This window comes from Schistocerca nitens, chromosome 6 (genome assembly GCF_023898315.1).
Source record: "Schistocerca nitens isolate TAMUIC-IGC-003100 chromosome 6, iqSchNite1.1, whole genome shotgun sequence".
NCBI lineage: Eukaryota > Metazoa > Arthropoda > Insecta > Orthoptera > Acrididae > Schistocerca > Schistocerca nitens.
Genome location: NC_064619.1, coordinates 452,340,077 through 452,356,946, shown reverse-complemented (window position 1 = coordinate 452,356,946; position 16,870 = coordinate 452,340,077). Strand labels below are relative to the sequence as shown.

At 38.1% G+C, this 16,870-nt stretch overlaps 1 protein-coding gene across 3 annotated transcripts in view; it reads right to left on the bottom strand.

The window, feature by feature from the left end:
* Positions 1 to 87: 87 nt before the first annotated feature.
* The window catches only part of LOC126262425 (E3 ubiquitin-protein ligase Topors), an 82,295-nt gene continuing 65,512 nt past the window's right edge, over positions 88 to 16,870 (bottom strand). For all 3 annotated transcript variants that reach the window (XM_049959062.1, XM_049959061.1, XM_049959063.1), the window contains exons 6-7: positions 2,630 to 3,390; positions 88 to 2,521 (exon numbers count right to left, since the gene is read on the bottom strand). In XM_049959062.1, coding sequence (XP_049815019.1) covers positions 1,632 to 2,521; positions 2,630 to 3,390 — 1,651 coding nt within the window. In that variant the 3' untranslated portion in view covers positions 88 to 1,631. The remainder of the gene's footprint in view (positions 2,522 to 2,629; positions 3,391 to 16,870) is intronic.

The following is a 16,870-nucleotide window of genomic DNA, read 5'->3' as shown; positions in this document are numbered from 1 at the left end:
TGTCTGCAACTCAACATCTCCTCTATATCATTAATATTTTTAAATGTATTATTTGTGTCTTGTTGTCAGATAACATTTACTAAATGATTATACAACACACACTGATTTATTATTTATTTTTCAAGATACAATGCAAAATATGGAACATAAAAGATTGCAAATATGCATCTAACAATACTTAACTTGATTATAACACTCAAGCTCCAGAGGATGTTTCTACAGTGCAGTGTGGGGAAAGAGCAAGGAAAATGTATGCTGACAACAGACAAAACACTTCATTTACTAAAGTCATTAATGTCAACAGTCATGTGTAAGGGATTAGAACTTTCCCCTGTTGAATTTCCTACATTCTAAATTAAATAGGCAACTTGGCACAAATGGCTAAAACAGTTTTTGATACATAAGTCTGCACTGAACGCAGAATGATAATGACTTGTTAATTCACCAGAAAATGAGTCTGAGCAACATGAACAAAATCAATACATCAAAATTCGTCATTATGTCAGAAAAATTGCCTTCTTTGAAATGAATTCTGTATAATTCGGAATACCCAAAATTTCTGTGCAAATGTATTTCATAAAATCATGATAGCTTAAAAATAGAATGTAAGTATATACAAGTTATGTAAAGATATTTGAATTGAAATATTTGTTTTCATTATACAAAGAAACAGAAATTTCCACCTTTTATCACAATAGCTACTTGTTTCTATCCTTCAATGTTTATGGAAGAATTTTTCCACTTGTTCCTCATATTTTTCCTAAATTTTGACCACAATAATAAAATAGTATCTGTCACATAAAGTTGTTTCTTCCCGGCTTTAGTAACCAAACTACAGCAAATTAAGTTCACTGAACATAATTTGAAGTTGTAACACAAGTCAAAACAAGTAACACAATAAATCAAAGATACAGGTCATCTGCATTATCAAGTAACTTTTACTATAAAGATGACTGAACACCCAATTATACTACTCAAGAAAGAGACACCTGAAACACAGCATTCTCTTCTTATACACAGCAAAACTATTCATACCATCCCACGATCAAAGTGACTCACGCGTTTTGCAGTCTAAAAATATATACAGTTTAATGGGTCAGACAGTAACTACACAGTAATTGTTGAAATTGTACACATTCAAGAGACAGACAAAGCATAACAATGTGCTTCCTATCCACAAATTTATGCAATTAGTTAAGATTTACAATATTTGACGTTCTCTCAAAGTAATATACAATGCAATCATGATTTTAAGTACAAAGCACCTTTAAATGGTCTTTACTGTAACCAGCAGCAACCCGTAATGTTTTCACACGGCCAAGTGGAAAAGAAAACAGGGCAAAAAATAAATAAGGGCACATCTGGATGATGTATGAAGAACTTCTATTATCGCAGTTAGCACTGTATTTACAAACACTACAAGCACTGTTGTACGGCTCTTGTAGTCTTCTTGCATTGCAATCTGTCACATTATTATGTTCACTGCACTACGTTAAAAAAGAAAAAAGCACAACTTCAGTAACATTTACACATTTACTGCTTAACTTACTGAAATACTTTGAACTGAACACCAGTATATATATATATATATTATTTACAATAAAAGGAAAATGCACCTGGCTCTTAAGCCCTTAGTCAGAGTCTGAATAAATTACGACATTTTCAGACCTCCGTTTGGTATGACGAACTACAAAATCTTCTGAAGATGAGGAAGAAGTATATCGCTCCTTTCTTCGCCGCTTTTTCCTGTCATGCCTCCTTGACTTATGCTTTGATTTACTGCCACGGCTAGATAGATTCCATGGATTCAATGAAGGCTCATGCTGACGAACTGAACTAGATGATGTCGATGATGTTGAGGGATATGACACACCTTTAGTATTTGAAGTACTGGTTTGTTTTGGAACAACAATGCTTCGCAGTTTTGGTTTATGTTCAGTGCCAAAAATACTTTCATCATCAGAAGAATATGGTGAGCTATATACAGAAATCCTTGAAGCAAGTGGATAACTATAATCATCTAATGATGATCTCCCAGAATTATAAGCATACCTTGAACTTTCTCTTTCCTTAGAAATGTGATGCCTCACAGGACTCTTGCTCAATGAATCGGAGCTACACGACAATTTGCTTAAATTACTCACTCTGGCTTTGCGGCACCTGCGAGAACTTCCACTCGATGAATCAGAGCTGTAAGGCAACTTCTTCAGTCGCTTCCCTTTAGATCTGCGACGCCTGATGGGACTGCTACTCAGTGTGTCTGAACTACTGTAGATAAGTTGTTTTGAACGGTTTAGACCAACTGGTGAAAAAGGTGATGAACTACTGCTTTGTGAACTTTTCGCTCTTGTTGGCTTCTTGTTAATCTTGACTCTACTTCTGCTGGAACGAACTTTCTTTTCTTTGTGCTGGTGCACACGGGAACTTTTTACTGAATCCGGAATGTAGTTAGAGCAGCCAGCAGTGGAATCAGGCATTTCTCGCTGAGATCCTGAGGTAGAGGCAACAGGACTCACTGTATCTGCAATGTAAGAACCAAATTTGTCAGCAGACAGTAAAAAAAAATATTATAATTACAAAGTTTACATAAATATATATCCAAGGAATACAAAGAGTGACCCACTCTTACCTGAGCTGTGCAGCTTATTTGAGTTATTGTCATTTATCTTATTACTATTAGAGTTTGCAGTTGTTTCACAAGAAGGTTCTTGCTCTTCTATAACATCTTCATCTGTATCGAGTGCAACAATTTCTGGAGTTCTTTCATGCAATGGTTTAACATAGCCAACTATAACACAGTCTTCAGAATCACTTGATGAAACAACATCTGATGCCTGTGATCTTATATTTGCTGTATACAAATGATCTTGCAAACTTTCACCTGCTTGCACTCTCTGAGAAGTATGGCGTGAAGTATTCCCATGTCTCCCAGAACGACTGCTAATGGAAGATAGATGGGAAGCTTCACCAACACCTTCAACATCAATGTCATTATCATCCTCATTTGCAACAGTTTCATGTGATGAGTCAACTGAGTCATCTGATGATATCACAACCACATCACTATCATCATCACGTACTGAATGGGGTGAAGGTGGAAGCTCTATTGTATGAGCTTCATATGAACCATACTCAGCTGTCTCGTCAAAACCAATCATGTCATATGGAGAACGTGCAAATGTCCACAGTTCATGGATAAAATGGTCAACATGCCTAGGGTTGATATTGTTTCGAAGATAATTTCTTATACTGCTGCTGTTAACTGAATGGTACTGCAGCATATTTAGAATGCAGTCCAAAACTAAAGCCAACCGTGACTGATTCTCTATAAGCACTGACAACTCACGAGAAAGCCAAGGAAGCAATCTATGCAGCTGTGCTGGATTGTTTCTGGAAAAAAAAGATAAAAACCATTGAAAAAATTGGCAGCATTAAAAAAAAAAATTCATATATACTCAAACTCTCATCTGGCTCTATTTTAAAGAAATGTTAACTATGAATTATGTAACCACTTTTTTGATGGAACTTAAGTGTTATTGTTACTATACATTACAAAAAAAACTTGTTGACACCAATGTTTTATGTATATGCGACTTAATGACTATTACCAATAACACATATCAGTTCTTCATTTTGTTTTAAAAAGGAATAGCAAAGCCAGAAATGCCAAAAGATTTGAGATGTTCTAATTAACAGATGAATGTATAAAGTATAAAACATCTTGAAAAATGAAAGTTGGGCCAAAGGGTAATTAGTTAACAAAGCCAATTAAGTAAACAGCAGAAGTTATAGCAAATACGTAGAAAACTAAAGAAAAAATACGAATAGAATAAGGCAATTATTAACAAGAAGCCATAATTTTAAACAAAAAGATAAAAGAACACGTCAGAATATGCAGAATTAAACAAAACTATTCACAAATATCTCAAAGTATACATAAGAAGATACAACGAAAATTTGGTTACAGAATAAAATGAGAACAACAAAAGTATAAAGAAAACAATACACAGAAACATGTGTAAAATAGACAACAGATTGTTTTCTGTCAAGATAGCTGATGCCACAGCAAATAATGTCAAGATAGCTGATGCCACAGCAAATAATAACAGTGAAAAATATGTTCAAGCATTTCAAGATATCTTCAAATGTTTATATACTGCACACGTGAATCAGAATAATAATATTAGTAATGAAAATTATAATGTTCCACATGTAATGTGAGTTGAGGAATATAAAGTCACTTGAGGTAGGAAAAAAAGGGAAAAATACAGAGTTTACATACAGTCCGGGAACACTTTCAATTATTTATTGCTCAAGAACCAAAAATTGTACAGATATCACACTTACGTCATTTAGAAGAGAAACCCTGAAAGCTTTTTTTTGTGTATTCCGCATCAGCATAGTTTGGTAATTAGCTGATAGTCACCACTAGTTGCAAACATGGCGAGTTCAGATGTGGAGCGAACTTTATCTGTGCTGGAGTTCACTGTTTCATGAAATGGCCTCCCCGATCACCAGATCTCAATCCATGTGACTTTTTTCTGTGGGGACACAGGTAAGATCTGGTGCACCCCTACCACCTCTATCACGTGATGTAGCAGAGCTCCAGGAGATAATACAGGAAGCGACTGCCTCAGTTGACGATGCCATGCTGGGACGGGTATGGCAAGAATTCGATTACTGTATTGACATCTGCCAGGTCACTCATGGTTCGCATATCGAATGTTTGTAAAAAAAAACTTGCAGTTTCTCTTCAAAATGCAATATGTATGACATCTGTATAATGTTTAGTTCTTGTGCAATAAATAATTGAAAGTGTTCCTGGACTTTATATACACCCTGTACTTAGAGATGATGGTGTTCCAGTCGTATGACCTGGATAATATACAAACTTTCGAAATGTGTGTTGATATCAGTTGACATACAATATAGTCCTCTGTCCATATAATGTTAAATTTACAATTGACCTCTTGTCAGAAAATAAAATGCAGTACAGCATCGATTATCCAAATGTCTGTCCACCAAACAACCACAACCAAGTAACTGAACTGTTACTCGCTTGCGCGGAATTGTTTAAGGCAGTTTTTGTGCCCTCTGAAAGACTCATCAGTTAAAGAATGGCAAAAGGGAAGAAAACATTACTGCTCCTTGCCAACACACCAATTCATCCAACATATAGTATCCTAAATGAAAAAGGATGAGTTCATGGAAGTGATGGTTTTCCCACCTATCACCACCTCCTTATTACAGCTCATGGATCGAGACTTTACTGAGACTTTCAAATGGTATTACAGAAAAGGATTGTTACATAAGTTACTGCTAGAATAAGGAGGGAGAAGATACAGGAACAGAATTTGAAAAACGCCTATAATAAAATTGTGGGTATGGCAGAAAGTTCTCAAAATCTAATTAAAAATAATGAACAGAATGATATGTCTGAATTAAGTATTTACATGTCTAAATACGGCCTTGCGATAGCCTGAAGCTCGAGATGACAGCAACCAGTATCAGATACCAGCCCTGCAAAAAGGGCTCGCTCAGGCAGAGCAAAATTAAGAATTCTGTTAGTGTTAATTCTATGCATATGTAATGTACAAGGAAAATGCGTATGTATTACAATATTTTTTTGTTTACTAGGCTGTATTACATGTATTCCTATTGCACTTGCCTTTGTAATAATAAGAGAGATCTTGTTCATTATCAATATACATAATTTTTATTGATAAATAGAAGTACACACTTCAATTATCCAAATAAACCGGTTTTCTGAACACCCAAGTCCCCCAATTAGTTTGTATAATAGACACTCTACTGTATACACCATGAAAAACATGGTGTGCTGGAATGTGTACGTCACAGGCACCACAAACTGATGCATTCTCTCACCAGAATATTTTACCAAGGGACTTAGGACAATTCTATAGGTAGAGGTGAGACAGTGGCATTTTGTTACTCTCCTCTGATCAGAATGAGAAATGACACATAAGGGTGATTGATTTCACTGGCTGCCGTTCACTGTTCTTTATGTCTAGTCACTCTTCCTTCCCATAGCACACAACCTTTATTCAATGGTAATATAATTTCTTGCCAGGAGACAGCACATTACATTATAATAGAACCGTAACAGACTTCTTTACCTGGCATGTATAACTTGCTCATTTCCCTATTAAAAGGACAGTAAAAATATTGAACCATATGAGAAAATTCTTCCCTCAGTTGTGCTTACTGTGTATTTACAAGCGAGTACTACTCATAGGTAAAATCTGATGATGTGACAAGGGGAAAGTACAGTGCAGCTAAATGTGTCCCTTCCTTAAGACTCATTCATGGACATTGTAATAAAATACTGTAAAATGACAATTTAAAAAACTACATACAAAGTGCCTCCCCTAAAAGGTGAGCTATACTATGTGATCAAAGTATCCGAACCCCTGGCTGAAAATGACTTACAAGTTCGTGGTGCCCTCCATCGTTAATACTGGAATTCAATATGGTGTTGGCCCACCCTTAACCTTGATGATGGCTTCCACTCACACATGCATACATTCAATCAGGCGCTGGAAGGTTTCTTGGGGAATGGCAGCCCATTTTTCATGGAGTGCTGCACTGAGGAGAGGTATCGATGTCGGTCGGTGAGGCCTGGCACGAAGTCGGTGTTCCAAAACATCCCAGAGGTATTCTATAGGATTCAGGTCAGAACTCTGTGCAGGCCAGTCTATTAGAGGGCTGCTTTTGTCATCTAACCACTCTGCCACAGGCCATGCATTATGAACAAGTGCTCGATCATGTTGAAAGATGCAATCACAATCCCCGAATTGTTATTCAACAGTGGGAAGCAAGAAGGTGCTTAAAACATGAATGTAAGCCTGTGCTGTGACAGTGCCATACAAAACAACAAGGCGTGCAAGCCCCCCTCCATAAAAAGCATGACCACAGGATAACACCACCACCTCCAAATTTCACTGCTGGCACTACACATGCTGGCAGATGACGTTCACCAGGCATTCATTCACCATATCCACACTCTGACATCAGATCGCCACATTGTGTACCGTGATTCGTCACTTCATACAACTTTTTACTACTGTTCAATTGTCCAATGTTTATGCTTCTTACACCAAGCTAGGCGTCATTTGGCATACACCGGCTTGATATGTGGCTTATGAGCAACCGCTTGACCACGAAATCCATGTTTTCTTACCTCCCGCTTAACTGTGATACTTCTTGCAGTGGATCCTGATGCAGTTTGGAATTCCTGTGTGATGGTCTGGATAGATGTCTGCCTATTACACATTGTGACCCCCTTCAACTGTCGGCGGTCTCTGTTAGTCAACAGGCGAGGTTGGCCTGTGCGCTTCACATTTCCAGTTCACTATTACATTGGACACGTGCACCTAGAGATATTTAGGAGTGTGGAAATCTTGGGTACAGACGTATGACACAAGTGACACCCAATCAACTGACCACGTTCGAAGTCTGTGAGTTACGCGGTGCGCACGATTCTGCTGTCTCACGATATCTAATGACTACTGAGGTCGCTGATATGGAGTCCTGGCAGTAGGTGGCAGCACAATGCACCTAATATGAAAAACGTATGTTTTTGGGGTTGTCCGGATACTTTGGATCACATAGTGTAGATTTAATACTGGGTTTATGGAGATGTTAAACTTTTGCTCTAACCTGGATATAAAACAGTGACATCTGCCATACTCATTTCTAAACATTCATTTCCTTCCTCGATATGCAAGTAGAATATCACATAAAATAGATTATAATGGTACGAAGCATGAAGTACACACTATCTCTATCTCTACACCTACACCATGCAGGGTACAGCGGCATGTGAAGTATATCATGTAGGCAGACAGAGGAAGTGTGCGGACATAGGACAAGTCCTTTTAGGACATTTTTACACCATCTTTGTTTCTGCTATCATTTATTTTGCTGTCTAAATATCAAACTTATGTACCGTTTTCACCATCTTATTTCCTGATACTGCCAGCATCACTTGTCTTAATTAAACTTGTTTTATTTTTGTGGATGTTCATCTTACAAACTGTTTTCAAGACATTATCTATAATTCCCTTTAAAAAATTTTCCTACTTTCCTTTACTGCTAATGTAATGTGTAGATTGAATAACATAGGGCATAAGCCACAACTAATCCTGTCATACTAGCTTCTCAATTACTACCTCCTTTCTGTGTGCTTCATCTCTTAGAACTGTAGTTTGGTTTCTACACTAGCTGTAGATGATCTTTTGCTTTTTGTATTTAGCTCCTGATATAAGCTCCCTGGTTGTTTATTGGATATAAGGTCCACCTGTTATGCAAAACACTATTTTTTTCTTATGACCCAAATAGATACCAGCACCTCTGTGTTAGCATCAGTAGGTTTTCTTTATTCACATCTGTGAATTTTTTACTGATTACTAATCTATGAAAATTAGGCCTAAAGATAGTTATTGTTTGTTTTTGCCATTACCTTAATTTTATATTATATGGTTACGCAGCATGATTTGCACGTTCTCACATACTGTAAGCTTGTCATCTGCAAGCAAACGATGTTAATGTGACCTTGGTTGGGGAGTTCGTTCTGCTTTGTCAGATCATTTTGATTTGCATGCTCATGAGTTTCTCTGAGCATTTCACACACAAATACAGGGTGAAAATTATTGTACTATATGAAAAAAATTATAAATAAACGTAAATTAGTTACAAACTGTAGCGTGCACACACTTTATTCAACATGTATAGATCACTACAGATATTCGGATTTAAGTTATGACATGTTCAATATGCCTGCTGTCATTGTCAACGATGTGGCACAGACGAATAGTGAAATTTTGCGTGACCTGCTGAAGTGTTGGAACATTCATGACCTCCTGAATGGTTGTTTTCAGCTCAGCAATAGTTTTGGGATTATTGCTATACACAAAAAGGAGTTGCATGTGTTCAGATTCAGAGAATATGGCAGCCAATCGAGGCCCATGCCAATGGTCTATAGGTACCCCAGAGCAAGAATGCAGTCCCCAAAGTGCTCTTCCAGGATATCAAACACTCTCCTGCTTTGTGCTCCATCTCACATGAACTACATTTTGTGGAAATCAGGGTCACTTTGGATAATGGAGGTGAAATAATCTTCCGAAATCTTCACCTACCATTTGGTAGTCACTGTGTCATCAAGGAATATCACAGTGATTATTCCATGACTGGACGTGGCACATCACACAGTCACCTGTCGAGGGTGAAGAGACTTTTTGATCAGCAAACCATGCATGCACATACTAATTCCCATCACACCCCACGGAAAACCATGCACTTTGAACGTCCTAATGGTGCCAAACTCACTTGAGAACAGGTGAACATCACTTGGGATGGAATTCACAATAACACCATTTGTGTTTTAACAAAGTGAGAAGTGCCTGTTACAATATATGTGTAGTATCTGTGTGTGGTTCTGAATAACTCATGAGAACACAAATGACAGAGGCTCTGACAAAACAAAACATAAGTAATAGCAAATATATGCATGAAATAACTTGATACAACAAAATTCTGTTTAAACATAAAGTGATGCATTAAAATGTCACCCAAATTCACTGTAACAGCATTAGGTTGCAGATGACAAGCTACTAGTACATGATAATGTACAAATGATCCTGCCCAAATGATTCTGCTCAACTGGGTAAAGTAAGGTAGTGACAAAAATAAAGCAAAAAGTCTTTAGGTCTAATTATCATATATTAGTTATTACTTAAAAAATATGTTCACATTTTAAAGACTTTAATAAAGAAAGTGCACTGATGACAGCACAGAGGTGTTGAAACTTATCTGGGTCATATGAAAAACAACCTCTCCCCCATGAACCATGGACCTTGCAATTGGTGGGGAGGCTTGCGTGCCTCAACGACACAGATAGCCGTACCGTAGGTGCAACCGCAACGGAGGGCTATCTGTTGAGAGGCCAGACAAACGTATGGTTCCTGAAGAGGGGCAGCAGCCTTTTCAGTAGTTGCAGGGGCAACAGTCTGGATGATTGACTGATCTGGCCTTGTAACACTAACCAAAACGGACTTGCTGTGCTGGTACTGCGAATGGCTGAAAGCAAGGGGAAACTACAGCCGTAATTTTTCCCGAGGGCATGCAGCTTTACTGTATGATTAAATGATGATGGCGTCCTTTTGGGTACAATATTCCGGAGGTAAAATAGTCCCCCATTCGGATCTCCGGGCGGGGACTACTCAAGAGGACGTCGTCATCAGGAGAAAGAAAACTGGCGTTCTACGGATCGGAGATCCCTTAATTGGGCAGGTAGGTTAGAAAATTTAAAAAGGGAAATGGATAGGTTAAAGTTAGATATAGTGGGAATTAGTGAAGTTCGGTAGCAGGAGGAACAAGACTTTTGGTCAGGTGAATACAGGGTTATAAATACAAAATCAAATAGGGGTAATGCAGGAGTAGGTTTAATAATGAATAAAAACATAGGAGTGCGGGTAAGCTACTACAAACAGCATAGTGAATGCATTATTGTGGCCAAGATAGACATGAAGCCCATGCCTACAACAGTAGTACAAGTTCATATGCCAACTAGCTGTGCAAATGACGAATGCCTACTACAGAAGTACAAGTTTATATGCCAACTAGCTGTGCAGATGACGAAGAAATTGAAGAAATTATTCAGGTAGTGAAGGGAGACGAAAATTTAATAGTCAGGGGTGACTGGAATTCGACAGCAGGAAAAGGAAGGGAAGGAAACGTGCAAAAAGGTGAGAATTTAAGGAGACGGGACCTGGATAAACTGAAAGAACCAGAGGTTGTACAGAGTTTCAGGGAGAGCATAAGGGAACTACTGACAAGAATGGGGGAAAGAAATACAGTAGAAGAAGAATGGGTAGCATTGAGGAATGAAATAGTGAAGGCAGCAGACGATCAAGTAGGTAAAAAGACGAGGGCTAGTAGAAATCCTTGGGTAACAGAAGAGATACTGAATTTAATTGATGAAAGGAGAAAATACAAAAATGCAGTAAGTGACGCAGGCAAAATTGAATACAAACGTCTCAAAAATGAGATCGACAGGAAGTGCAAAATGGCTAAGCAGGGATGGCTAGAGGACAAATGTAAGGATGTAGAGGCTTATCTCACGAGGGGTAAGATAGATACTGCCTACAGGAAAATTAAAGAGACCTTTGGAGAAAAGAGAACCACTTGAATATCAAGAGCTCAGATGGAAACCCAGTTGTACGCAAAGAAGGGAAAGCAGAAAGGTGGAAGGAGTATATAGAGGGTCTATACAAGGGCGATGTACTTGAGGACAATATTATGGAAATGGAAGAGAATGTAGATGTAGACGAAATGAGAGATACAATACTGCGTGAAGTGTTTGACAGAGCACTGAAAGACCTGAGTCGAAACAAGGCTGTTACTGTATATGCTTGTACACTGGCACAGATGGACATGACATGCCTCCAACTCTGCTTTAGCTTGTGCCAATGCTACTGGTAGCCACCGATTGCCTACACTCGTCACTGATAAAGGTAAGAAACTGCTGCAGTGTTCCAATGCCTGTTGTTTACACCTCACAGAAGAGCACACAGTAGGACAGTACAATTTTCATGGAATGGTTAATGGGAGTTGTTGTACCCTCTTTAAAAGATCTTCAGTTAAAGAATGGCAAAAGGAAGAAAACATTACTGCAACTTGATAATGTAGCAACTCACCCCTCCTGATATATCTAACATGAAAAAGATGAGTTCATAAAAGTAACTTTTTTTTTCCACATAATGTAACCTCTTCATTACAGTCCAGGAGTCAAGATGTTATTGAGACTTTCAAATCGTATTAGAGATAAGAATTATTCCACAAGTTACTGTTAGAAAGAGAAGAGATGAGAAGAGAAGGGAGAAGAGGAAAGTTTGTTAGGAAATCATAAAAATACTACAGATTTGCAAGACGCATCCTACATGATCAAAGCAGCATGGAATAGTGTAAAGGAACAGAATTTGAAAAAAAAGGCTGTAATAAAATTGTGGGTATGGTGGAAAGCTCTCAATGTCTAATTGCAAATAATGAACAGAATGATGTGCCTGAATTGGTCAACATGCTAAAAGAGCTCAACTGACAGGAACGTGAGGAAGAAAACATGCAAGAATGGATGACTGTTGACAATGCATGTCTAGGGCACCAAATTATACATGATAGTGGAGTTGTAAACCTCATCACTGATAAAGCTGACACAGCCAGCATCTTATCAACTTGTGGCCCAGAAAACAAAGCTGAATATATAATGGTTGCTTCTCAGGAATTTACATGTGTAGATACTGTCTTGCAATGATTTGTAGCTCAAGATGAAATTGCCCAGTATAAAATACCTGCACTGAACAAAATATGACGTAGCTGCTCGTAAGCGGGTAGGCTTGTTTAGACAGACCAAAATTAAGGATTTTTTAAGCGGTTAATTCTATTCATATGTAATGTACTAGCAAAGCACATACATATATCATATTTTTTATTTACTAGGCTGTATTACATACATTCCTACTGTCTTTGTAATTATAAAAGAGATTCAAATTATTATAACTATAATTATGTAGTTTTTTGGGTAAATTAGTGTATAAAATTCAATTATCTGAATAAACTGATTCTCTGAACACCCAAGACCCCCAATTAGATCGGGTAATCAATGCTCTACTGTAATAAGAAATGAAAAATCGTACATGTTTTGTGGTGAAAATAAATGCTACTTTCTGGCTATAGATGACGTCAAATTAGAATAAAATGGAAAGTTCATCTGAACATGTAACTTAAATACAAATGCTGAGGTAAGTATAGACGTCTCTCTCACAAATGCTTCCTGCAAACTATTCATACAAACGGAATGTACATTTTTGATATACCTAGACTGTCTGTCACTTTGGCACACATATTTCATGTCTCCCTAGTCCAAGATTCATTAAAAACGTCACATAAAGGTTGAATGATTGAGATAATAAATGTTTGGATTACTACGCATGTTTATGTTAGAGTATCTTAGATTAACTAGGATTTCACTATGAGATATATATGAATGAAAATTTTCTGGGGAATATCTCAAATCACTGTATATGTTTAAGGCTATTACGCAGCCACAGAGAAGATGCATTACTTAAATAAGAATGCTTTTACGAGTTTATCTGGAAAGGTGCAGGATATTAGCACCATCACATTGTCGAGGGCAAGAGTAGGAAGGGGCAATGTACCCATAGATAGCAATTCAATGAAGAGCTGACATCCAGATGAAATCTACATAGGAACATTCAGAGGCAAAGCAAAGTAATACATCCACAATGAATGAAAATAAGTTTGGTTACATAAAATGGAATGCAGAAGAGTATAATTAAGAGACAGCAGATGAGGAAACTCAGTAATCGGGTAAGGATTCTAGATGAAATAGGAGTAAGTTATCTCAAAGCACAGGAATACAGAGAAGAGTAGTTTATAATATTAAACAGGATACTGCACCCTTATTTGTAAATTGCGTAAGATAGAGGGTGGGTGTACCAAAGAAAGGCGGACCTACCCCTAAAGGGTGATAACAGGGATATGTGGTGATATCATCTTTGTGAACATTTGATGGTGGTTAGGAAATGGCCTCCTGATGAAGAAGTGTCTCGAGTAGTTTCTACACAAGTAGCACACTGTTGGTTTTGAGGCTCACTCCAAAGTTGAGAAATAGGGGGACTACCGTCTTATAGTGATCTGACTGATGTACTAATTTTATAAAACAATGACAGCAAAATAAGTGTAACCTTTCTGTGCTGTTCCTAATGTAGGTAATATGGAGTAAAGAGGTAGGCAAGGCAACAAAAGACTGCCCGTTGTTCCAAATACATACAGGAGAAATATGAAATGTCTATTGAGAAATGTGATTAACATAAATATGGTTGGGAATTTCTGAGCCATGTATCAACTTGTGCTATACCTTGTATTTAGATTGCACTGGTTTTCCTTTTCTTTCCTTGACATGTTTGTTTGATATGTTGTCAGTCATTAAGTGGCTGCTTGGTTGTCTTTTCCCTCTGCTATCGATATCTGCGTTTGCTTCCGGGAAACTGCTATGGAGGAAATGAGGTCTTTGACCGGTTGTAACCTCATGTGGCGGTGGCGAAGTAGGGGCGTTGTGCGCTCAGAGTCCGGTGGATATAGGAGGGCAGTGTGGCTCGCCAGCGTGGACCAGGCGTGGTCGGTTGTACCGAGTCGCCACGTGATGTTTGTCGGTTATGTGTAATGAATGGGTTGAGTTGACAGAAGAGCTCCCCGCGGGTTGGTTGTATACAGAATCGCCCCACAAGTAGTTGCTGTTCATTTCAACTTGGTGGGACGTTAACAAGCTTCTTTAAGTCCTCCGTTTCAACACTGGAGTTTAAAAAAGGAGACACCTAACATGAAGGAGCGATCACTACCCGTCAACGTTGCAAAGAAGACGTGAACCGCAGTGAGCGTGTTGTCGCGTGACCGTGGCATGTTGGGTACACTGGTGATGTGTGAGCGGTTGGATGTGTGGATCCTTGCCTTCGGAGGTCGTGTACTGCCTGTTCGAGCATAATTGCAAGTTAAGTTAGTGGAAGGTTTAATCATTAAGTAATAAGTTTGCGTAACCAGTGTCTCTTCAGCCCTGTGGCCTCCGGCGATCGGGTTTCCTGTCCCCGGCACCGGTGTAATTGAAGACAGTGATCTTTCCTCCTCCTCTCGTTACTGCCCAATGGGAGGTGTAGTTTTGGCAGTTTAATTGTTTCGCTATTCTGTCGTGTGTTATGAGTAAATTCATGCTTCTTGTTGGTTGATCATGTGGTCGCTCATTCAGGACTGTGTGGTGTAATGTTTCCTTGCACGAGGTTAGCTCTAATTCTGTCAAGCAAGTTAAGCCATCTTATTACAAGTTTTTGCTGGCTAAAAGTCAGTGCAGTGACCAGCCTGAGAGTGGCAATTGTGTTTATGGGCGTATTTAAATTGGTCAGTATTCTGCCTAGCCTGAACATCCCTGAGTGGGTGATGTGTGGCCGTCTTACACGGGCCCGTCATATCTGTTATGTACTAATGATATTCCAAGATACTTTTGTTTAAAAACGTTTTAAATTCTTCCATTCCTTTATTGCCATTAATCGTGTGTTTGCTGAGACCTTTGATTTTTTTTTAATGGCGGTGTTGGTAGCTTCACTACCTCATCATACCTTATTAACAAAGTTCTGTATTTACTTTAATAGCCTGTTTTCTAATGTTCTTTAAATTATTTTTTTTAAACTGTTGTATTGCTATAAATTACTTGATTGCCGTTAGCGGCGTGTTTAAAAGGCTGTTTATTGCCATACTGCTAGTTTCTGTAAGATATGAATAAAACATTTGTGTGTGAAAATCTCAACTCCGACAGTAAACTACTAGAAATTTGGCCCCGTTTCCCAACTTGTGGTGTGGCTTGTAGTAACTGTAACCACTGTGTGTGTCATACTCAAATGCATATTATGTAAGTATTCCTTAATACATTCTTTACAGGTTTTGCACACCTTTAAAATTAGTGATAGTAACAAGGTTTACTATTTGCCTACCCTGTCTAACTCAAATGAAGCATTGCTTTAGTTTTGGTGCTTTAGTTAATTAAACACCTGGAGATTACTATCTGTGTTGCTACTCTCTACGTACACCGGTAATAGTAGGGTGTTAGAACCAACTTTCAGCACCTGTGAAATTAAAACCGGTGATTTCTGTTATCTAAGAGAACATTTTTGTCCTCTGGCTCACCGGAAAGTACTACCCAGGGAGTGATATTTCTTCTTCCTTTTTTGGTGTGTGTGTGTGTGGGGGGGGGGGATTGTTCTTCCTTCGGTTCTAACATTCCTTGTAATTTCTTTCCTTTATTTCTTCTCCACCAGGAATACCACGTCTGGCCTCCCTCTTTCCATATTCATTCAACAGCTTACACTGCGGAAACTATTCTCTTATCTAAATACTTAAACCTGTTTTCACAGGGTTGCCACAGGAGTAGCACATGTACAAGTACCTCCCAAATGAAGTTTGACATTAGGATAGTAACAGAAGCTGATAATTACTTGATTTCTACATCAGCGCAGTAAAAGAAAGTCATGAATTAACTTAAACATTAGAGGATGAATCAGAGGTGGTTTACCAGCCCTCTTTGTGGTTAATCTACAAGTACAAATAAAGCAAGACAATGAACACACAGGAAATGCTTTGTGTGAATAGCTTCCATTTCAATACGTATACAGTTGGTAAAATAAAGACAAACTCTTACTATTTTAATTTTATAATACTAAAGACTATTTGGAAATAAATATATTATTCATTATTTTATAGAGTTGTGACAATGACCTTTATCTATGGGCAATGATATGTGGTGTAACATACCACTTTTGGCAAATGATGGATTACCCAAAATGTAGCTAGCTGAAGAACTATGATTGTTATAGTGAAACTATTTGTTATTAGTTAATTAGTTTATAATTGTAAACTCTATGGAATTTGTTGTTGTTTGTGCATGTACACTAGCCCAAATGAATGTCGCACGTCTCCAAGGCATGACAAGATGGCAGTTTGCTACACTGTGGTACTTGCTTGCTGGGTAGTTACTCCATGCCATGATGTCCTGTCTCACACAAGTGGGACATGGTACTGAGAAAATGCACGAGTGATGACAATGGTATTTATGTCACAGAGAGAGAGAGAGAGAGAGAGAGAGAGAGAGAGAGAGAGAGAAGATTCATTCTATTTGTCAGATTCGTAAAGAACTGCCACTAGTGCAGTCAGTTTAAGAGTGTTTAACATCAGACAAAGTATGAACATTCGTTGTAAATGTGGCAATTCCCTTATATCAAAAATTGTA